The 23,880-nt window shown below is 38.1% G+C and overlaps 1 protein-coding gene across 1 annotated transcript in view; it reads left to right on the forward strand.

The window, feature by feature from the left end:
- PRKAR2B (protein kinase cAMP-dependent type II regulatory subunit beta) overlaps nt 1–23,880 on the forward strand; it is a 75,074-nt gene that overhangs the window by 41,680 nt on the left and 9,514 nt on the right. The window contains exons 3-4 of the mRNA XM_086886793.1: nt 13,307–13,359; nt 14,445–14,528. Of these exons, the coding sequence (XP_086742919.1) occupies nt 13,307–13,359; nt 14,445–14,528 (137 nt within the window). The remainder of the gene's footprint in view (nt 1–13,306; nt 13,360–14,444; nt 14,529–23,880) is intronic.

Here is a 23,880-nt window from a genome sequence, read left to right on the forward strand (position 1 = left end):
TTGCATTCCATCTTTGATCCATATTTTTATTTTTAAAATAACTATTTTTTATTGCCCAGAAAGTGATGCATTCCTGATGAATGCTCTATTTGCTATTCTCTTAAATTCGGCAAGGGGAGGGATCAGGTGCCCTTGTTGTGCAGGAGTGGAGTGGAGAAAGCCACCAAGGCCTCACCTGGTTCACATGTCTGAGGTTTCAGTGACCCTCTTGGTCACTGCCAGGGGCAAGCTCCACTCTGTGCACCTCTGGGACAAAACTGATGCAGTTCCTAAGATGGCTTCTCAAGAAAGTGTCTTTTACCAGACTGGTCATGATTAAGTGGAGCCCGTGGAGCTCCAAGTCTTGTGATATGGATAAAGCTTCTGAGTTCACACTTTATAGCACCAGCTTACCAAATCTACACCAAGATAATAAGCATGTGTCAGCTTTCAGTTTTGGGCCCTTCTCTACTCCAGGTGCTAGAGTGAATCCAGAGAAGGGCAATGGAGCTGGGGAAGGGTCTGGAGCACAAGTCCTGTGAGGAAGGAGCAGCTGAGGGAGGGAGGTGGGGGTGTTCAGCCTGGAGAAAAGGAGGCTCAAGGGAGACCTTACTGGTCTCTACAACTGCCTGAAAGGAGGCTGTGGCCAGGATGGGATCAACCTCTTCTCCCAGGCCGCTAGCAACAAGAAGAGAGGGCATAGCCTCAGGCTGTGCCAGCAGAGGTTTTGTTTGGACATCAGAAGGAATTTCTTCACAGAATGGGATATTAAACACTAGAATGGGCTGCTCAGGGAGGTGGTGGTGTCACCTGGAGGTGTTCAAGAAAAGAGTGAATGTGGAACTTGGTGCCATGGTCTAGTTCATAAGGTAGTGACCAGTCAGAGGTTTGACTTGATGATCTCAGAGGTCTTTTCCAACATTATTGTTTCTGTGAAAATAGTTTCAAATGAGCTACACAGAAGAATTTTTTAGCATAAAACAGTAATGAATTCTGGTCCCTCTAATATTGGGGCCATTGGGATATAAACACCAATAGCATGCTCAGACCTACAATCAATAGCATTTTTGTCTTTTATGTATCTGACTCTTTGCAGTTCCTGGAGCTTTTCCATATTTTGATGATCATTCTTCCCTATATCCCGTTATTATCCAGACTTCTCAATATCTTCATATTACTGATTTTTCTTTGTGCATCTTTGTCTAAGATGGAAAATGTTCACCAGACTTGAATGATCTATACACTGGCTTGTGTGTACTGTGCAACTTTGAGAGCTTCAACTAGTTGTAAATAACTTTCCCTTTAAGCTTGGCCCACTGAAAGGTCCCTAAGAGTATTTAAAACCCACGCTGATTTATAAGTGTTTACATGAAGTGTAGTACCTTCAAATTCATTTGTCACAGTATTTCAAGCATGGCACTGTTCATTTTCAACACTTGTAGCTTTCAATTTTTATTGCTTTTTATTGTTTTCTATTTCTTTATAATTAGAATAGCTTTATTTAGTACACCAGCAGTGGGTACCTCAGCAGTCTGATTCATTCAGCTCAGTGTGGTTCATTCAGCCAGAATATTTTTGTTATCTCCTAGCTGTGCTGCTATCATGCTAACTTTTACACTGAATGATTATTGCATCATTAAACCTCAAATTTCTAGAAGTCTCGAGGGAACTGTGTACAAATTAAATCAAGTTCTTTAGCACTGCTACTTACACATGAGGGGTTTATAAAAGAAATAGAATTTCCTTGGCATTCCTTCATCTTTCTCTGTGGCCTTCATTATTCCCTCTAAGTTTGATCTCTAGAAGAACATTCTGTTACAAATAATTGTTTTGGCTGAAGAAGCTAGATGCCACTCTGTCTTACACTAAGGGTTCATTTATTCTTTGATAGTTAATAGAGTTGTTGAAAAGCAGCTGTAGATACTTCGTTTCCTGGGAGAAAAGAACTATAAGCCTGAATTCTAGCACCTGGAAAAGTGAGATGTTAACTCTTTAATCTGTGCTGTAATTCGAGGAGCTTTTGTGAAAAGTGGTTACCTGGATACAAGATTTCTTAGGATATTGGTTTCAGTAAATGTGAAGTGTTTGGCTCAGGTTAGGATCTTCTGTATTTTGCCCTTTCAAATTTAAAGGGATTGTAGCTTACACAAGGGAAATATGGTATTATCTCTTCTCTCATGAAGTAAAAATAGAAATAAAAGTATATCTTCCCTTCTATTCAGTAAGAATAATTTCATGTGTATATTGTTGTCCTGAAAGTATGGTTCTCTTTTGCATCCACTGCACAGTTTCAAGAGGAAACTGAGTTAGAAGCACATATTTTATGTTTAGTTTTCAAAATGGAAAATGCACTATTTTCAGAGGTTTTCTGGTATGGATTCAGTTGCTGAGAAATTTGCTGTATTTGCACTCATGAGCTTTTTCCTGCTGTCTTATGGTTTAATTTTCTGCTGAAATGATGTGAGGTCGTGGCTTTGTAGGGGAATGCAAGAGCTGGTCCCAGTGGAGATCCTGTGTATTAAGGCAAGCGACTAGGAGTTGAGGTTTGTGTAAGACAAGGAAGTCTGCAGAAAATGGAGGATACTGAAACAAGCACTGGAATACAGCAGCAAAGTATTTGTGGAGATGTGCTCAGCTTTTTCCAAATAATGTGATGTAATTATTAAAAATTTGTTGCAGAAGTCAGGAGGCCATTCATGCAATTTAGTAATTTCTTCTTTATGGGAAAAAGCTCAGTCTTTCTTGATTAGCTGCAGGTGGAGAAGGATACTTTTGTCATGACAGTCATTTAGGTATGGAATAGACTGGGAAGTCCAAACCAACTGTCCTGTCAGTCTGATGCTGTCTGAGGTCATATTGTCAGGTTTTCATCAGTGAGCTCCTCCTGCACATGTATGTTAGTTTCCTGGGGTTCATCTTTTCTTCATGTGCAGAGTGGTTTTAAGTAGATACTGAGAGAATGGAGTTAAGTGATGGTGACCAGCACGAAAGAGTAATATACCTTGGAGCATCCTATGTGTGCTGATGACACCTCATCCAGGCATTCTGCATCCTCTTATACTAGTATAAAACAAGGCGTGAAATGGCACTGTGGAATTCTGCAAGATCCATAGACAGAAGAAGAAATAAAACTGGTTTCACAATATGCAGGAAAAAGATAGATGTGCTAGTGTGTTTACCCATTTAGTCTTTTGAATACAGTAGTATTTAGTTCATAATGGTGTCAAATGTGCATGTGTAGGAGGGGTGGAGGGTGTTTAGAAAGCTGAAAATAAAAATATGTCCTTTTTTTTGAGTCCTCAGAGTGCACTGTCTGCATTTAACAGTGACTAAGGACAGTTCAAGTAGTGACAGGTTGTCAGCTGAATGAGTGGAGCCTTGGTTTTATTTTTTCTCTTTGGAAAAGATTACTTCTGTGAGACCTCAGTGCTTTTTTTCTTGTTCTGAGTGGTAAGTAGTCATGCAGTTACAGACAACTTCTATTATTAAAATATAAGTGTGGTAATTTGTGTTTTCAGGGTGATTATTGTCCCCCTTCTTGGAATGATAGTATTTGTAGCCTATCTTTCGGCTTGTTATGGTTGTCTGCACCATTAGAGGTGCAAGTGAGCATGTACTGATTGCTGTGTGGGACTTGCTTTTTTTCTTTGGTGTGTAGGTACCAGTATTATTTCATTACTGGACTTCATATTTTGACTACAGAAAAGTAAAACATTATTTAATAGTTTTAATTTGTCTTCTGAACTTCCTTTGGCTATTTGAAAAGAATTTGGTCAGCAAAAGGTCTTGAATTAGTTTTTTGGAATTGTTGAGAAAACAGATGTTCAAAATCAACCATTTCAAAACTTGGCAGAAATACTTCCCCTAATGTTTTTTGTCTACCTGTCTTCCTGTTATATCTGGAATCTGTTTAATAGGTTTGGTTTATTATATTTCTTACAGAGGATTATGTGAGCATGACTTCTCCATTCAACCAAAGCCAATATAACTAAAATCAGCATGCTAAAATTCCAGGAGACAAGCTCCGTCAGCTTATTCTCTTATTTCATTTTGCTTAGCAGCCTGGGCCCAGGAGGAATGAGGAGCATCTCATTACAGAGTACTTTGGAATGTAGAATGTAGGGCACTTCTGGAAAATGGGAAAGATGGGTTTAAGCTTCCTTCCCTTGGTCCCATAGGGTGAAAACCAAAGGTAACTTTGCTATAGCAACCATTCTTTCAAAAGGATTATTCCACCTCTTTTTAAGGTGCCTATTCTCAGCTTGCTGTTTTGAATCCCATATGGCTGCAGAGTTTTCTGTGAAGCCTGTTTGGGACTGAATTTTGCACTCCCTTAGCTGCCCAGACCAAATCTTCACTGTATGTGGGATCACAGGCTTTGACAAGTGCCTCTGAAGAACTCTTGAATTTATGACTTAGACATCATTCCAAAGGTTCAGAGGCATGTTCTAGATTTGGAGTTATGTGTACCTTCTCCATTTTGCTGGATGATAGATTGTGCTATATATCATACTATCATACTGTAATACCTACTATTGGCAGGTTTTTCACCTTATCTTGGTCAAATCAGTTTAATCCCCTGGCAGGATGCTGAGGCAAGCTTGTCACAGTCAATAGTTTTGGCTTTGTCTCTACTCTCCCTACAGCCACTCTTTACATGAGTCTTGGAGGTCACCTTCTGTCATCTCCCCTAAATATAACTTTTTTCCTCTTTCTTGGATCTTTTAATATCTTTAAGTGTCCAGTCATCAGTGATTATTTTCCTTGTCAGTTTTAACCATTTTCTTCATCTCACTACATTCTTTCTATAGCTATCAAGATCTTGTTTTAGTTCTTTAAACACCAGCACACAAAATAGCCCTAAATATGTGGTTTCCAACCACCACCTTTTTGTGTCATTAGTCTTTATAACTCTTTGCAGATACTTGACACAGATTTTCTCATGTATTTTCACTCCCGTTTCCAGCTGCTGTCTACATGGCAGGTTCTTCTCCCTTCTTAAATATGTTATCTGAGCAATGCTGCCACTGTCCTAGACAGTTTTTGTTTTTAACCCTCTTAAAATGGGCTAACAAAATGGAAAAAGATTAGGTTGCATTGTTCAGAATATTTTTTTTTAACAGCTGCAGTTTATATTTGCTCACATTGTATGTAAGAGATGACTTTTCTAGCGGGGAAATAATTTAGTCTCTCTGATATCATCTTAATGCTGACTTCCCAATAAGAAAAAATATCTGTGATTGAGGTACTATGTGATCACATCACTGTATGGTTTGATATGAAGTACTACATATGGCAGGAAGAGCTGGGTGCAGTTCTGTTTCTATTCTGTAGTGTTAGAAAATATAAAGTTGAAATGTGTGCAAAGAGCTCTGTGTCTGCTCAGACTTTGTCAAATATTTATGCATATTTTATATATATCCCAAATAACACACTGTAGCACTGTGAACTGCTGGACTGGTATGAGAATGGGAACAGAAGGTTACACAAGTCAACATCAGAGTACAGGATGTTGCTATATGTTGTGCTACTCCTTATGCTGTAGTGGGAAAGCTTATGGAATAAGTACTATAGTGCATGGTATATATTGGCAAACTCTTCCAGTGGAAGTACATCCTACTTTTGTGATGATTTTATTGCTTAATAACTTCCTGCAGTGTTCTGGAACCCGTAATGTGTGTTTGTGCTGATTTTCACTAGCTAGACAGATTAAACCAAGCATTTCCTGAGACATCAAGAAAAACTGTCACCTACCATGAGCCAGAAGCCTGGCTGGAGTTGTCTGGGCTTTTTAGCTCCATCATGATAAATTTCACAATTATTCAAAGAACTGAAATAGGACTAGAAAGAGGACTAAGTACTGTGGAAGTCCTTAGGGAGATTCTGTAAAGCTTCTTTCTGGTGCCCTGTTTAAAAATAGGGAATTCTTTCAGCTCCTTGTGCTGAAGTTTGAATAGATTCTGTGAAGGAGCCTGTTTAAGTGATTCAGACCCCTCTGACTTCAGGGTCCAGTGTTCATCTTTGACCCAGCAATGAGTGTGCTAGCTGTGATCCAGAGTGCTTTGAAGCAGAGGAATGTACTATGGTCTATCATATCACAATTACCACTTTTACATGCTAGATAATATTAAGGTATTTGTGCAAAGATGTCCGCGCATGAATAACTCAACTGGGATAAAGTTATCCAAAAATGTCTATTGGGAGGTTATCAAGTTTCTTCAAATGGGCTTTCATAGTGATCAGTAGAATTTTGATGAAAATTCGGCTTCATTGCAAGAATTTTTGAAATATGAATAAACCCCATGTGGACTTCTAAAGAGAATCCTTGGGAGGTTTTATGACTCACTATTGGCATGGACCTCATTCAAGATGATACATGATATATTAGATACTTCATGTTTTTCAGAAATGCTTGAGGAAATAGCTTGTAGTTCAGCACATTAGAAATAGCACTGGTAGCAGATGGCCAAGAGAAAATGCTGTAGAAAAGTTGATTGTGTGACTCTAATTTCTTGCAAGCATGTGGTGCAGGCTGAGCAAGGTCTTCCAGCTCTGGCAACATGAAGGTTTTGTCATTGAGCTGTGTAGCTGAGCACAACCCTGGTGTTTGGTAGGTGATGGTGACTATGGAGGCAGTGTTTGGAGAATTGCAGTCTGGGCACTGACAGCAAGAGTAGGTAACTGTCCTTCACGAGCAGCTGATCCTGAAACAGACTGTCTTGGCAGTGCTCCCAAGACTGATTCAGTCAGTTCCTGCCTAATGAACTGAAGACCACCTTCCTGATAATTAAGAAGAAACAAGCTGCCTGGATTTTATCCAACTTCAGATTTTTACACTGTCATTCTGAGCACTTAGTTATTTGTGCTAGGCAGTTGACTGCTCAAAAGTTATTGTCCCCTAAGTCGTGTGGATTGGAGGGGAAATTTATTTTTGGTTTGTTGTATATGAGGATATGTCTACAATATGCATGTCTCTCTGATTGCCAGACCACTTTTTCTGAGTATGCATACTTTTATTCCAGTTTGGATAGCATCTCTAATGTAAATGTTCTATGTTTAAAGGAGTAATAATACAGAATTACAAGGTATCAGATATTCTGTGTATTCACCTAATTATGCCTAGATAAAGCTTCAGTTTAGTGACCCCCTCAGGAGTAGGCACTTCACAGACTTCTTTTTGACAGTATCATGGGAAGTGATAGCCCCAGTGATCACACTTTATTCCAAATTAGTTTATATTCAAAGTAATCTAAATTTCTTGAAATAGTTCCAGGGTTTGGCACAAATGGTGGGTCTCAGCAGCAGAGCCAGTTGGTAGTGTCTTATATCATGGGTAGAAATCAGATAAATTCTATCTGTCTCATTTAATTTTACACTCAGATGAGAGAGTTGAGCAAGCTTTCTCTGGGCTGTTCTTCAGTCCTTATGTTTACTTAAAGCTCTTCAATTGTGTCTTCCTTGTGGAAGATCTTTGCAGTCAAAACCAGGAAGACAGAAATAATATGTTACTTGATAGCTGTAAGTGTCTGAGGCCACAACTGGTTATTTCTCACTGCTACCATCCCCAAAGAGTTGCTTTTGTTTGAATAAAAACTACTTATGGGATTAGAGTTTTGGGGTACAGGGCTGTCTTTCTAATTCTTCCTGTAGTGGTAGGAACTGGTGAGAAGTCAGAAAATAGATATCCATGTCAGAAACTTTGGAGGTCCAGTAGTATTTGTCTAGTCTAGTTGAGAACCACCTGCTCTATGAGGTGTCTCTGTCTACCAAATTTCTCATTCAAGACAAGTAAATCCTGACAAACCAGGAAAAATCTCACAGTGTCATTAAGTCACTGTGGCAATTTCCATGCAGTTAAACTGGGGAAGTTATGTTTTTATTGTAGGGGGGAATGGGCATAGCTGCCATGGATAGAGATGTTCATAAGCATGTATGACATGCTGATGTAGCTACAGCAGCTGGACATGGTCTGTTTTCATGCTTCAGCCTGATAGTCAAGCTGGCAAAACTGTAGTCCTGATTTGAACGGGATGAAAAAATATTTTCACAGCTCTTCTTCTCTAGAAAAATTCTTTCAAATACAATTTGTGACTGGGAGTTCTGTAGTTTGGAAAGAGTACACACATATTGATTGGTTTTCCTGCCATGTTTTGAGTAAAATACATTATTTAGTGATTATATATTATTTTTAATTGATTTCTTTATTGATAGCTTTGTTTCCTGATGTGTCAAAGGAATGAGAGAGCATGACTAACATCTTTTCTGATCTTACAATTGCCAACTGTATGTTAATTTTCATCATAGCATTCATTCATGGCTGAAGGGACTGTACCGTTGATTTTGAATATAAAGCATATTTACCAGGTGAAAACTAGAAAATTGACTTTACTTGGAGTGATGAGCTAGAAATTATCAAAGCCTACCTCTGTCTTGCTGACAAGACAATCCATCTAGAGTAGTGCACAGATTTCTGTGCATGTGTATTTTCATAATACACTGTCTTTTGACAGTTCATTTTCCCCACAAATTCTTTGTGTCAACATATTTGGGTCTGTTGGTAGTTGTGTCCATCTTGGGGAGCTATATGTGAAACAACCCTCAGCTGGAAAACCTGAAACAAAACAATAGTTTCACTTAGCTAAGCTTAGCAATCAGTGGAGAAATATGTACAGTGTTTGTACCACTATTTTTTAATGCCATAGTTGGATATGAGATGAAATATGTCCCTAAGAAAAGTAATAGGACTGCTTTTTGAACAATGATGTGAATACTGCATTCAGCAGTGGCACATAGCAAAACAAGGCAGGGCATCTGAGCATGGTGAAGTAGCATGTACTGAGTACTGTTGGGATGTGGAATGAGCTAGAGAGGTAAAGAAATAAAATATTGAACACTGTGAGTATTGCAGCTGCCATCAGTGTGCAGTCATTCAGAATAATTAATGTCTGTGGTGCCGGTCATTAGTCATGGTCATGGTGCCTTAGGCAAAAGAGATGGGGACCACAGACTGTCTCCTTGGAATACATGAAATGAATACAGAAGATGTGCTATTGCATAAGCAGCCTGTCATCACCATCAGATGATGAATTCCTTTGTTTTCCAGGAAATACATACTAAAGGGAGAAGTGGGGGAAACCAGTCTTGCAGCTCGTTATAACTACTAGGACTCATCTCAAAAGGGATAGGATTTGCCTCAACCAATAAACCATCTTTTCAGATAATCTCATTTTAGTCTAGGCATGTAATACAGGTCAGAAGAATCACTGTGTAAAAGTGCCTGTTTCTCTCCATTGACTGTAACTGGAATCCAGATGACTTGTGCAAGTGGTGGACATCTGTGTAAAAGGCATCTCAGTTTTAGATGGTGGGATTCTTGTGTGCCAAACCCCAGTGTTCATGTAATAAAATTCAGTGAACCATAGTAATGTCAAAAATGGTATTTTAAGAACCAAAATAAAATGCATCAAGTTTTTCAATGAGACACCTAGTGGTATACACTTAGAAATGAATGTGTTACTGAAATAAGCAAGAAAGGAAAGGAAATTACGTATTTAAAGCAGCAGATTAATAGCATTTATATTTTGTATCTTTGTGAGCCAAATGAAGGCAAAATAAGTACAGACTTGTAAAAAGAGTAAGTTTCTCATCCTAGATGATAAGAATAAATCCTTTTAGAATTTGTTCTTATGGGTACCAGTCAGGAGAAACTGCAGTTCTGAAATACAGTGTTCATAACCACTGATAAACAAGAAATATTTAATGAAGGGACCTGCTGATAGCTGCTGAGACTGACTGAAATGCATTTCTAGCAGAGGAGTGATGTTGTGCAGAGACACAAGCTGACCCAGAATAAACACCTCAGGAACTTTCTTTCTGGACCGATTCTGCTGCATGAAAGGGACTGATAAGATGATTCATGATGGGCATGGATGAGAAAAATTCAGTTTCTTTTGTGTGTTCTGGAAGACTACTAAATGCTCAGCTAGGCTCTCTGAGACCTGTCAGTTCTGGCATAACAGTATCAAAGCTATCAAATTAAATTCCTGATTTGTTTCGCTCTTTTCATATAGAGGTAAGGACAGGATGTACCTGCACCTCAAGTTGAAACACACTCTCCATACACCCAGCAGCACACTGCACTGTAACACATGGCTCCCATGTACACATACGTGCACTAGGGCACAGCTGAAACAAAATAGTGATTTACATTTCAGTGGGTTATATGGTGCTTACTTGGCATGTTAATATTGTTGCTATTTAAATAAAATCCCCTGAAGTTTATTTCTGACAAGATTGTAGTAACTGTAGTACCATTAAGCAGTCGTTAGGAACATTTTGTTTATGTAGAATTAAAATATTAGAGTTTTTCAAGAGATTGCTGACTTCCTTTTGTGGTCATTTGTAATTATTTGGGACCAAATCCAGTTCCCAGTAAACTGGATAGGAATCTCAGTTCCAGAGGGACTTGTGTCCACTTTCTTTAGGTTTTTGAAGATGCCAAGTTTTATAAAATTGAGATTTTACTTGCGTGTCTGATACAGTGGGGACCAGGACTTCCTTCAGGACTCTGCTTAATATGTGCAATGATATACTTTAATTAATACTTTAATCTTTTTAATTGGATGTGGTAGTGGTGAGGTTGATGGGTCTACCTGGTTACCAGTTCATAAGTTGTTTGTATAATAACATAGGAACAATGGGGAATAAACAAGAGGGCACCAAATCTTAATCCATGACCAACTCTGTGACTGAACTGGCATAGCAAAGGTGTGGTGGGAGGACAGGGAGGAGGAAGAGGCTGTTGTATATTTTTGTTCAGATATTTGTGGTGTGACCTAGCTATAGAGGGAGTTGGACATACAGATGCTCTATGAGTAATAATATTAATAGTAATAGGAAAAAGCTCATGGGATCCATTGTTATGCAGGCATTTCACAGACCATTTAACAGTTCAGGTAGGTGGGGATTTTTATTGTCAGGGTACAGGTGATGGTGAAAATGAGTGATTTTAATAACCAGTCATCTGCTGGAAGCCAATGAAGGAGAATGCCAATGTGCTTTGCAATGCACTCACAACCAAATTTTGAGAAGACAGTGGGAAAAGTAATTCTAAAGGGGACCTATTATATTTCATACCAACTCTAAGGGAGAAATTGTTAAAGAATTGGGAGAGAAAAGGCAGGTTGAATAAGAATTACCCCTCAATGACAGGACTCACAGATTTCAGGAAGGGAAAGAGGTAAAAGAATTAGAACAACAGGTTTCAAGGGGATATGAGAGGACAGTGGGCATAACCTCTTTGTAAAGGAGTCTGAAGAAAAGAAGTTAAAGAATTGTTTGCTCCCCAAAGAAAAATTATAAAGATAAAAAATGCAAATTGGGACAACACAGGAGAATGACAAAATGCATAGTAAAATAAATCTGTCTAAAATATAAGTAGCTCATTTATGTCAAGCACAAGAAGGAACCATGGACAAAATTAAAACTAGTTTGGATTATTTAGAAAAAATACAAAATAATAGCAAAACAGGCAGAGGAAAAAAACCCCAAAACACAGCAAAGAAGCCAAGATCAAAAAATGTGTACAAGAAAAGATTGTGTACAATAAGTATGTGAGGAGTAACAGAAATGGTTCTGGAAGTATATTTTTGGTAAGAGCATGTTCCAGGAAAGTGTTGCTCTACTGATTAACAGAAGCACATTGGTCTTCACTAGTGTTATTTTGAGTATATGGAAAACAGCCTAGAATAGAGAAAGGACAAATCAGACAGTACTTAATGTGTTAGGTGTTCCCAGGTTAGCTGTGCCTCCGATTTGCTATACTTGGAAACTAGAAGAATTTTCTAAATTAGTCTCAGCCCTGTTAGCAGTTACCATTGAGAATGTGAAGAAGAAAAATGAGTGTGAAAAAAATTCCAGAAAAATAGAAAAACGCACCCTTAAAAGGAGGCAGGAGCTGTGGATGGAAGAGTCACAGATTTGCAGATAATTTTTGTTCCTAGAAGAATTGCAAATATTCATTTTGTAAATACCTGGAGGAAAGTAACGAACAGCAATCAGCATGGATTTGTTGGAACTACCTAATACCCTGTAACAAGAAATTAAAATTTGTGGATAAAAGAAAAGGAGCAGATGCCCTACATTTTCATTTTAAGAAACTTCTGAATGCTGTCTTACAAAAGTCCTCTATAAACAAGCTAGGGACCATAAATCAGTATTTATATGTAAGTTGCATGGGATATAGTTGCACAACTGGTTGGATAAGGTAAACCTCAAGCACCTACTGCTGTTTCACTCATGTGAAAGAGTTTATTTTAGACACTAATATAGTTTTTCAGCAGTAATCTGGATTATGTTCTAGAGAATATGCTTATTAAATTTGCAGTTGTCACAAAGTTGAGCATGAATTGGAAGGATGCCAGAGAACAGGATTAGAATTGAAAATGATCTTGACATGGCTTTGAAAAGAAAGTAATATTTAGCAGGTGTAAGTGTATGATACTATACTTGAGCAGAATAGCCATAGACAGGCACAGGACAGATGGTTAAGCAGTGGGTTTTGAAAATATATATTGTAAATATTCCATGAATAGACATAGTCAAGCTGTTGTAAAGAAAGCATGGATGGATGAGAAAGGCATATAACCTGTAAAATGTATGGAGTGATTCATCTGATGTACTCAGTACTCTGCCCAGTTCAAATACTGGGACCAGTTTTGAGCATCACATTTCAATAAAAATATAGCTAATTAGAGGGAATTGAGGGAATGGCAATAAAGATGGATAGAGAACTGAAAAACAGGACTTGTAAGGAAATTGAAAAAAAAAAGAAGAAACAGAAATATTTAGCCTTGAAAGAAAAGGGTAAGTAGGAACAAAATGTTTTCAAGTATGCTAAAAACCAAAACAAAGCACCTTGAGCCTACTAACCTACCACCTAAAGAAACACACCCTAAACCACCTTGAAGCTACACTGATGAAGGGAATGATCTGATCTCTGCATCCCATATGGATAGCTTAGATTATAAGAGAAAGAATTAATTTAAACATCAGAAAAAAATTCCTGACCATAAAGTAACAAGTTAGGTGAGAGATGGGTAAGTATATTAGCAGACTTTCAAAACAGGGCAAGCATATCCAAAAGTGATACAAGTATAGCTTTGTTTCATCTGCAGTTTGGAGTTGACTTGCTCTGGACCCTCTTAGCAGTATGAATGTGTTACATTACTGTGTATTATTGCTGTGCCACACTGCATTTTCTGTTCTGTAAATCTTGTGGAACATTATTGTAATTTGAACTAAGATTATCCTCCTTCTTTTATTTCAGTGTGTGCAGAAGCTTACAATCCTGATGAGGAAGAGGACGACGCAGAATCTAGGGTACTTCATGCTTAGAGTCAAATACTTCTTCAAATTTCAGACATTAACTTTAGGAGGAAAAATGTAACCAGCTTTACCATTCCTTTCCAAAAATATCATTATTATAAGATACTTTAGAAATCTCTTGGGGTTTTGTGTTAAAGGAACATTAAAAAATTCTCTGTAATAGTCACCCATGTAGGACTTGATGTATTATTTTTAATTACCAAACCTGTGGTACATGGTTAAGGAAACATTTTTTTGCAATTATATTTACCCAGAGAGCACCTGCTTCTAAAAACTCTTCCCTGGTGTCCATAATCTCGTGGTAGTTTCCTTTTTCAAAAGGCAGGAAAAAGTTAAACTGTAAAATTGCTAAGATTTTTCAAGGTACAATGTGACAAATAATGAACTATATTTATTTATTTTATTCGTGTCACCTTTTTAAAGGTATTTACTTGGCTTTTAAGATGAAACAGCATGACTTTCAAAAGAAGTTTAATTGTTTATATTCCACCTAATTTTATGGCTTGTAACACTGACCAAAAGGTTACTGTATAGTATTACAGCTATACATATCATATCTTTTGAAGCATATGAGTTGAACAACTCAGATGAACCAGACACTGGTAATTTAGTGAATCTCTGGCTTACTCAGTGTCAAGTATGTTGTTTACTCTGTGAAATTTCTGATATAAATTTAACACAGATACTATTTCACAAAATACTCTTTAGGAAGTAGTCATGGCTGAATGTAACAGTGGTGCTTTTTATAAAACATGAATGCCCTAAATATGATTAGAGAGTAGTAACGTTTATGTAGCAATAGCATAGATAAATGTGTCCAGAGCAGCTTGCAGAAATTAACTGGATTCTACAGGTGTAAATATCTTGTGATCTTAAACATAGCAGTGTTTCATTTGCTAATTGTATGGTGGTACCATTTTATCATTTAGTGTTTGTTCAAATCCTGAAGGTTTGGAAATGAAAGAGATATGAATCATGGCCAAAATATTGTGTAAACTGCTTAGTTGAATTAGCTCAGTCTTTCAGCTAGTGCTACTGTATGATAATGACTCTAAGAGCTTTTTTATTATATCCCTCAGATTATTCACCCCAAAACAGATGATCAAAGAAACAGACTGCAGGAGGCGTGCAAGGACATCCTTCTTTTTAAGAACCTAGATCCGGTAAGAAATTCTTGGTAATAAGCAGCATTTAGCAGTGCTGCTAAGAATTACTTCTCTTGAGCTTTGGAACAGAAGTTTACAGATTTGACTTGGTAACCTCTTACGTATGCTTTCTTGACTGTAAATTCCAGAAATGCCATTTTTTAGAACTGATACATCATATATGGAATATTTTGCTTACCACCATAAGTGGTAATATTGAAATACATTAATATGAATCTGTACATTAATAAAAACGGATACATTAATCATATTAATTACTGTATTTTCTTACTTTAAATCTTCCTATACACTGGTGTCTATAAACACATCAGTTAACTGGAAAGTTTACATTTTTTCTATTAGTTACTTTTTAGCATCAAAAGGTGCTGAATGCTCCATCAGAACAGCAAATTACTCCCAAAGCCTTCAGTGTAGTTATGGATGTAATTGAACTAGTGAATTATGAAATAGAAAGAAAGAAAAAGGTGCCAGTGAGGTGTTTACATTATTATTTCACTTAAGGTAGATACTGTAAAAAACTTCAGGTAATTTTCTTCCATGCAAATAATTTCCTTCTCTTTTGTATAAAAACAACTATGAGCTTTTAAGAAAGCCTAAATACACTGAATGAACGATCTGGATGAGACAAAGGTGATAATGCTACCAAAAAAGCACACAGGATTGTTGTAGAGAAAAGGTGAGTATATCAATCAAAACATGCATCCTGAGGTTGGGATGACTCACAGCATCCCAAATGCTTTCTCAAGAGATTTGATTCTGTGCTGTCAAGGGAGGGAGCATGATGGAAAGAGACACAATTATGTAGATTTTTATGTATGAGAACAGAAAGTTTAAAATTTGATTCAAGAGGAAGCTAATGGAAGGACCAGCCTGCAGCTCTGTTTGGAAGTCAGGTGCTATTAAAGGGAATGTACATTAATTTGTGCTGCAGGTTTCCAGCTCCTGCTTCTGTCTGCACAAAGATTGAACCCTGACCCTGGGTACTGTTCCCTTAGAAGCCCTGAGGAGCAGTGAGCCACAAAGCCCCAGCTTAGCAGAAGCTTGGAGTTATTCTTATGGAAGGGCATCAAGTCTCAATGTGGGCGTTAATACATGTGCATTCTTGTGACAGTAGGGATCCTGACACAGAAAGTTTCCTAACTCCCTCATGCTGGCTGTTTAATAGGTAGTTAATCAGCTGTTCCACTATACTTGCTCAAGCTAAAGCTATGCACACATTTACCCTTCTGCTCCTGAATTATTTTTCTGAGTAGCTTCATGGAATCAAAGTAATTTGTGGGCGTCTGCTCTCGGTATGAAATTGCTTTATTATATGTTTTCCTTATTGTTGGTGTGTCTTGGCTTCCACTTGGCTGGACCATCATTACATTAGCCTGCCAATGGCATTTTGGCAGATTCCTCTTGGTTAAGCTCTGAGCATTTCTCTCTTAAGAGCCACCATGAACACAATGGATTATTGTGTGCTCCTAGAACCTGCTGTGATGTTAATAGTGCTTACAGTATCAATCCTCTGGATGGGGTTTGCCTTGCATTACAGTGAGAGCTAGATCTCCTGTCTCAATAGTCATCAGCCACTTGGTCTGCAGGATAGGGGTTTGTTGGCCATATTGTAATGTTGTGTAGACATAGAGCATTAAATTGCTCCATTGTTGGTGCTTGATGTTCTTTCTCCAAGGATGGATTCTTCCAAGGAATACTGAGGGATTATTTCCTCTGTTTATGAAGCTCTTCTCAGGACTGTGCTTGATGTCTTGATACTGGTGTTTTGAACTATTTTTTTTTAATTCTTCTTTTGACTCAGTTACTTGCAATTGCTAATAGTTCCCACAATCTGTTCCAGGTGTTTAGCAGAAGAATTCTCAGCTGAGTTCTCCCTTTGTTGAGGTGTGCAATCCAAAGCCTTGAAATGTGCTCTGGGGATCTCCCAAGTCTTGTTCACCCCCTTTTGCTCAGATTGTCCAGTGGATTAAGAACACTTTCTCCTTCCTGAAATCCTTTACAGGCAGCATTCTGGAAAGTTGAATAGAATAATTTTTGAAAGGGAGTTTTTCATTACAATAATTTTATTCGTAAAAGAAGGCACTGGAAAACTACTGAGCTCTGAAGAGAGCAAAGATATTAAAATGTAGCCTTCTTAAGTCTGGTTTGTTCCTTCTGTGGAGCCAGGATTTGTGGTCCCTGGGGAACTTCTCCCACTCCTCCTTGTTCTGCTTCTAAGCAGCGACTCAAGGGCTCTGCCACTGTAGTTGCAGTAATTAAATATTCCTGTGCCAGCTCTCTTCCTCACCTCTGCCTCTTCATGAGAGATGCTTCAGTTTACAGAGTGGTGTATTAGCAAAAACCTTATTCATCTTGAAGAGAGAGAATATCTTCTGCTGCCAAAGCTCACATCTCTGGAACAAAAGTCAAGTTTTGTATTGATAGCATCTCCTGCCCCCACTGTTGTGTTTTTTGGTTGTTTTTTTCCTTGTATTGAAATTCAGCTTCTTTCTGCTGTAGTTCTGTGTACGAAAGTCACCATTTCAAAGGTCAGTTGGAGGGGAACAGACAATGTAAAGGGCTTAATGGCTTTTCCCTGATGGCCTTTTAGAGTGTGTCAAATACCATTTTCAAATACAGAATAACATGTCTTATAGTGCAATCAGAATTCCATTCAGTACATGATGCTCAGTGAAGTCCACCTTTTTTTAACACTTTATCCCACCCTCACACACTGTATTTTAATTTGAATGGAAGGATAAGATAACGCTATCACTAAAGCTGAAGGAGAAGTTGCAGTAGTTAGGAGTGACTTACAGTTCTCTGCTCAGTGTGTTCATTAAAGAGGCCATTTGACATGACAGGAGCCATCACATAAAATTAAAACCCAGCAGTCCAGCAGAGCCATTTGAATCTAAAGCTAAATGGGAGAGGAGAAAAGGATAACCTTCAGACATTGAGACAATTTAGGACGTGCTATACACACACACAACACTGTCTTGAGCCCTCGTTTAACTACAGTAGTTTTTTAATATCAGATAGGTAAATTTGCACATATATATATAAATATCAATATTTCACGTATTGTCTGTGATTAAAAATATAATAATGTAAAGAAACATCAGCTCTCATAGATTTTCCTGAGGAACTTTCTTATGTTTCAAAGCCCAGCTCTTACAGTTTAAAGTCTGTGAAGTTTCTTGAATTTAATGGAAACTTTCTTTAACTTTGTAGATTGATGAGAATGTGAAGGGTCAGTGAATATGAGTTTAGCAATGTATTCCTTAGTTAACTCCCTTAAATTAAAAATACTTTTAAAGAATTGACATTTTAGCAATATTTTTGCCTTTCTGGGGGCTTAATCATTTGCCATCTAGTTGCTGTCACTCAATACCAGTTTTACCTAAGGTGTTACAGTTCTGGAAAAATTACTTCAAGAGAAGAAAATTAATTGAAACATGCATTTGCAACAAGATAGGGAAAGGAGGCTTTGCAGAGGTACTTAGTTACTTTTTAGAGGACCAGATGAGGAAAGAATCAGGAGACCCGTCTATTCAGATGTTTGTTTTCTTCTTCCCATGCTATATTAGATTAACTCATTCCTCTTCTAACGCACCTGTTCCTGTTCTTCCCAGGAAAACCTCTTCCTCTTAGAGTACTGTTTATTGTCCTTCTCAGTCTGGCTTCTCCATTGCCAGAAGCCCTGATATTACTGTTTTACTCCCAGGGTTGTCATGATGTGTCAGGCTGGTTACTCTACCTGCACACACAAAGCATGTTACCAGAGACCCTCCTTTGTGCTCCAGGTGCTGGAGGTTATTCCATTGGGCTCTGAAGCTGCTCTTTCCCTTCCACTTTCACTTTGGGTAAGCCAGATAGGAGAAAACAAGATGACCAAACCTCTTCAGCCCTTACAGAGGATAAGCCTGAAGTTGTTATCTCTGAAATTTCTCTGTTCAGCCTAACAACTGTTTTATCACCAGGAAAATAGCAGCAGCAGCAGCTCATCTACTGGCCAAGGAAGCATTCTACACTTTTATTTTTACAATTCAGATTTGTTCTTTTGGTTTTGTCTCTTAATGGGAAAAAGTGACGGGGTGATTAACAACAAGCTATTTAGTTTGGAAATTACGACACATAGGGCAGCAGTTGAAAAACCTGATGAACCTTTCATCAGAGCAAGAGACTGGCTCAAAGGGCTGGTACCGTGAAAGCTGAGCTGTGCCCTTGCACTTAAAGTCTGAATCCTTTCTTTGGCAAAAATTCACAAGCAGTGTGTTAGATCATCTATTCTCTTTTAGAGAAGTTTAATATTGGGGAGCTTTGACCTGCTAATGCTTGCACAGAATATATAAAATAGGTCTTGACCCTTTCCTAAAAAGTAATAAATTATACATATTGTTCACAAATATGCAAGAGCAATTTCTGGGCATATTGCCACTTATGTACCTGGAGAATTAGTATAAGAGAGCACAAATATTGATGAATCAATTAGAATTGATTAACTTGAAGGAAGATGAAAGAGAACATAATGTAACTGTTTTATGAATAATGGAATCTTATACTTAAGGCCAAATCATTTATTGAAACCAGTAACAGAAGAGTCTCATGTTACTCTTAGCTTCTTAAGAATTTTGGTGAAGAATTAGAACTACAGATTTTTGGATCAATTAATGGGAATATACACCGCACCCCCCCCCCCCCATACATACATACATGTACACATACACATATATACACATTTATACATATATAAAATGTGTGTATATTAGATATAACTGAACCCAGAATACCTGAACATGTTAATACTCTGCCCTCTGATGACACAAAGGTGATGACATTGAGGTGCCCTTCCAAAGAAGGGCAATGGAGCTGGGGAAAGGTCTGGAGCACAAGTCCTTTGAGGAGCAGCTGAGGGTGTTCATCCTGGAGAAAAGGAGGTTCATGAGGTATCTTGTCACTCTTAAAACTGCCTGAAAGGAGGTTGTGGCCAGGTGGGGATCGGTCTCTTCTCCCAGGTAACAGGACCAGAGAAAATGGCCTCAAATTGACCCAGAGGAGGTTCAGATTGGATATTAGGAAAAATTTATTCACTGAAAGTGTTGTCAAGCCTTGGAAGAGACTGTCAGGAAAACGTTTGGATCACCATCCCTGGAGTTATTAAACAGATGTGTCATTGTGGCACTTGGGATAGTTACAAAGTATGAAATGTGTTACTGAGCCTGACTGATGGGCCATGTGCATGGTATTTGAGAGGCAGAGTACTAATTTAGCATGTAACTGTGTGGAAGAAGGTTAAGATATATTCTCAAGGAAAATATTATTACTTGAAAATACTGATTGTATTGAAATACAAATTAGAGTCCTTGATGGTGAGGAAATGAATGCATTTTCATTAGTTTTCAAGTGGGTATAACATAAGGGAACTAAATATTTTTAATTTAATCAATATTGCTGCTAACATTTTTATCAGAGTTCCCCTGGAGTATATGTGCATGTTTTTGTTTTGAAAAACAAATGTGGAGAGGTGTAGATGTGAATTCTGTAATTTATCTTCCTCTACAAGGTTCAGAGTTGTTGATATAAGAAGTCCTTTTTTTTCCCACGGTTTCCTTGCCTGTGTTTTGCTAACATTTTCTACCTCTCTCACCCTCCCCACACCCAGCCCCCTTCCTTTTCTGGTATTGTCTGCTTCATTGACTTCTTAATATTGTGTTGAATATTAATTTGTTGATATTTCAAATTGCAAAAAGTGAGGACAAGGTGGCCACCAGGATGCCATTTTTTCTGGGCCTCATTTTATGAACTCAGGGACAGTAGAAGAACTGTGAATTAACTTTGTTCACATGATAATCTTTTAATGTTTTTAAAAGTCATATGAGATAGGCAAGTCTTGTTGCTACTATTTTGCTAAAGTGCAAGGAAATCTTCTGCCCACTGCAGGCTGTCTTGGATCTATAAAGGAAATTAACTGAGATTTCCTGTCTACTGGGGAGCACTCCAGCAGTACACTCATCCTTTTGTGGGATTCCCAAGCATATATAATCCCAACCTAGGATGGTAGTAGTTACTTGTTACTTTATTAGTTACTTATTACTTTGGAGGTCTAATGCACACAGTTTGATAGCTGGATTTTACCAGCTCCTGTCAAATTCCAGATTAGGATTGTTTCAGATTGCTGTTAGATGCCACATCATTTTAACTTTAAAAATGTAGCTATGCCTTCCATCTCCTGAACATGTTTACTGAAAGTCAGGAAGGAAAATTCTCAGAAGTTACTTTCTACATTTGTCATTGTCATGACTACCAGTGATGATCACATCCTACTTTCCATTTTATCGAGAGTGCCTTTATTGATTCAGGTAGCATTTTGTCAAACAACAATCATTTTAAACATTGATGCTTTTTGAAAACCCCAGTGTGTGAGTTTAGAAAGGAGAACTTCATCCTTTTTTTCTTTTACAAGTAGCTCACAGTAAATTTATAAATTGATATTATTATAAACTGATATTAAGAAGAGACATACCTGGCACAGTAGTAGCAAAGCATTTGGTAGTTTGGCAGTTAAAAGAGCCTTTGGCATCTAGGAAGAACATGCCATAGTCTACCAGCTCTCTTGACTAAATGTCTCGCAAAGATTTACAAGGGACTAGATTTTTAATCTGTGTGATATGTATACTAAAAAAAAAAGAATAAATCTCATTTTAATTATACTTAATATCTATTATCTAATTTTTGTCAAGACATTTTGTTGAGATGTGATTACCATGTTTGTTTTGTTGACTTGAGAGAAATGGAGGTTAACATTCTATTTTCAAGCAAAGCAACATACATCTGTAGTTTGTGATACAAAGTCCAGGAGAGGGGAGCTGTGAGTGTTTAGTTGTAGTTTTTCAGTTGACCTGGCAAGAGGGACGGAATCACACACTGTGTCAAGGGGATGTCCTTGGTAAACCAGTTATCATTGCTGTCTGGGGCTTTGTTCTTCTAAATCTCATCATGTCTTTTGTAAGCAATTGTAAACATACACAAAATTCTGTGCATTTCTGATGTGGAATAGCAATGCAACAGACTTCCACACACCTTACTAATGCAGGTCTTATTGGCATCATGGGAGCACGGTGGGACAATTCCTATGACTCCATTGAGATGGAAGGATACAGGATCTTTAGGAAGGACAGGAAGAAGAGATGAGTAGGTGGTGTTGCCTTCTGTATCAGTGATCACCTGGTGTGCATGTAGCTCCACCTGGGGATGGATGAGGAGCTGACCGAGAGCCTGTGGGTCAGGATTAAAGGGAGGGCAGGGACAGGTGCCATCACAGTGGGGGTCTGCTACAGCTGCCCAACCAGGAAAGCTGAGCATGAGGTCCTCTACAGACAGATTGGAGCAGATTGAAGAACATTCACAGTTCCTCATCCTCATGGGGGACTTCAACCGCTCCTGATATCTGTCAGAGGGACAATGCAGGCTTTCCAGGGGATTCTTGGAATGCATTAACATCCTTCTCCAAGTGATGGAGGAGCCAGCAAGAAGTGGTGTCATGCTGGAAAATGTTATGGTGTTATGTTAGGAAATTCACTAATGCACAGACAGAAGTAAATCTGGCCAAGGACATTCAGGGTAACAAAAAAAAAAAAGCTTCTTTAGGTATGTCAGTGATAAAAAACAGACTAAGAAAAATGTGGATCCTCTCAGGAAGGGTCCAGGAGACCTGGTTACCCAGGACATGGAGAAGGCTCAGGTACTCTATGACTTTTTTGCTTCAGTCTTCACCAGCAAGTGCTGCAGCCACACTGCCCAAGCTGCAGAGGGTGAAAGCAGGGATGGGGAGAATGAAGAACCAGCCGTTGTAGAACGACCCCAGCTGGGTTTAAGAACATCTAAGGAAACTGAAGGAGCGTAAGTCCATGGGACCTGGCGAGTTACATCCATGGGTCTTTGAGGGAACTGTCCAAGGATGTGGCTAAGCCCACACCCATCTTATTTGAGAAATCATGGCAGTCCAGTGATTTGAAAAGGGGAAACGTAACCCCCATTTTGAAAAAAGGAAATGAAAAAGACACAGGGAACTACAGGCCAGTCAGCCACAAAACCCCCCCTCATCCTGTTTTCATTTTACATGTATTTTTGAAGGTAGAATTGCTTTAAGGAAGAAAAGCATTTAGACTGTATTACAAAACACTAGAATTAATTCTGTTTATGAAACAGATCTGCTTTTAAATTCTAAAATTACCTATCTTTATCTTTTCAAAATAATAATAGAGGGTGCCAGGAAATTGAGCCTCAGTCAGGCAGAGATTCCAGAGGATTCACATAGAGCAAACTGGGCAAGTAAGTTATGTAATTGTCATGTAAAAGCAAAAAACATGTTCCTGGTTTGGTTATTACAGCCTGCTTTGTCTTAATTTAAAGTGGAAAATTTGAGAAAAGGGACCACTTGCCTTTAAGTTAGTTGTAGTTTATTTAGGAAGTTAAAAGAAATGTGCAGTGCTTCAGTAATTAATAGACTGCTCACAGATGTATTAAATACCTTAAAATATTTTAGACATTTTTAAAAGGGAATTTGGTTTGTGAATTCCACTCTGTTGCATTAAAAATTTGTAGATTTACATATTGGAAAAGTTGTGGTTTGGTGAGCTTGATTCATAGTTATAATTGATAATGTTTTAACCAGAAATCCAAGATGAAGTACATAGAATAAAGAACTATATGTTTTATTCCTCCATTACAGGAAATAACCATCTTTTTAGTTTAATCTTTTTTCCCCAAGATATCTCAGAAGTATTTTAAGTTCTGGGGCTAGCCTCCCATGAAGTGGGGAGCATTCTGTATGTTGTCACTTGTTTTCAAAAGGCAGACAAGGGCTGTTGGTTGGGGAGCCACTTTTCCAATTCAGATGTAAAGCCAGAGGAAGGGAAAGTGTTGCTTCAAGTGCCTTAGACAGGTTGATAGGTCAGTTTCACAGATTCTGTAGGAATTTCTTTTTGTTTACATAAGAGAGGACTGAAAAGAATGAAATAATATTACCTATTCATTCAATCATGGAAGCTTTTAAAAGGTAACCCCTGTACATAATTTTCAGTCTCTCCCAATGGCACCCACTCACACTTTTCTTTCTCTGAAATGACCTATAACACATTCACTGATATCTGAAATGATCCATCGTTTTCAAATACATACCTATCTGTACTCACAAAGGTACTAAATAGACACACAGTTAAATGATTCTTTGCTGGCCTAGGAGGGCTGCATGATGTCTCCCTGTACTTTATCGTGATCAACTGTACTAAGGATGGATATTGCCATTCTGTTCTTTGTGTCCACACACAACCAACTCTGTGAAGGAAAATTTCTATTTAGCTTCCAC

This window comes from Cyanistes caeruleus, chromosome 4, assembly GCF_971803275.1.
Source record: "Cyanistes caeruleus chromosome 4, bCyaCae1.hap1.1, whole genome shotgun sequence".
NCBI lineage: Eukaryota > Metazoa > Chordata > Aves > Passeriformes > Paridae > Cyanistes > Cyanistes caeruleus.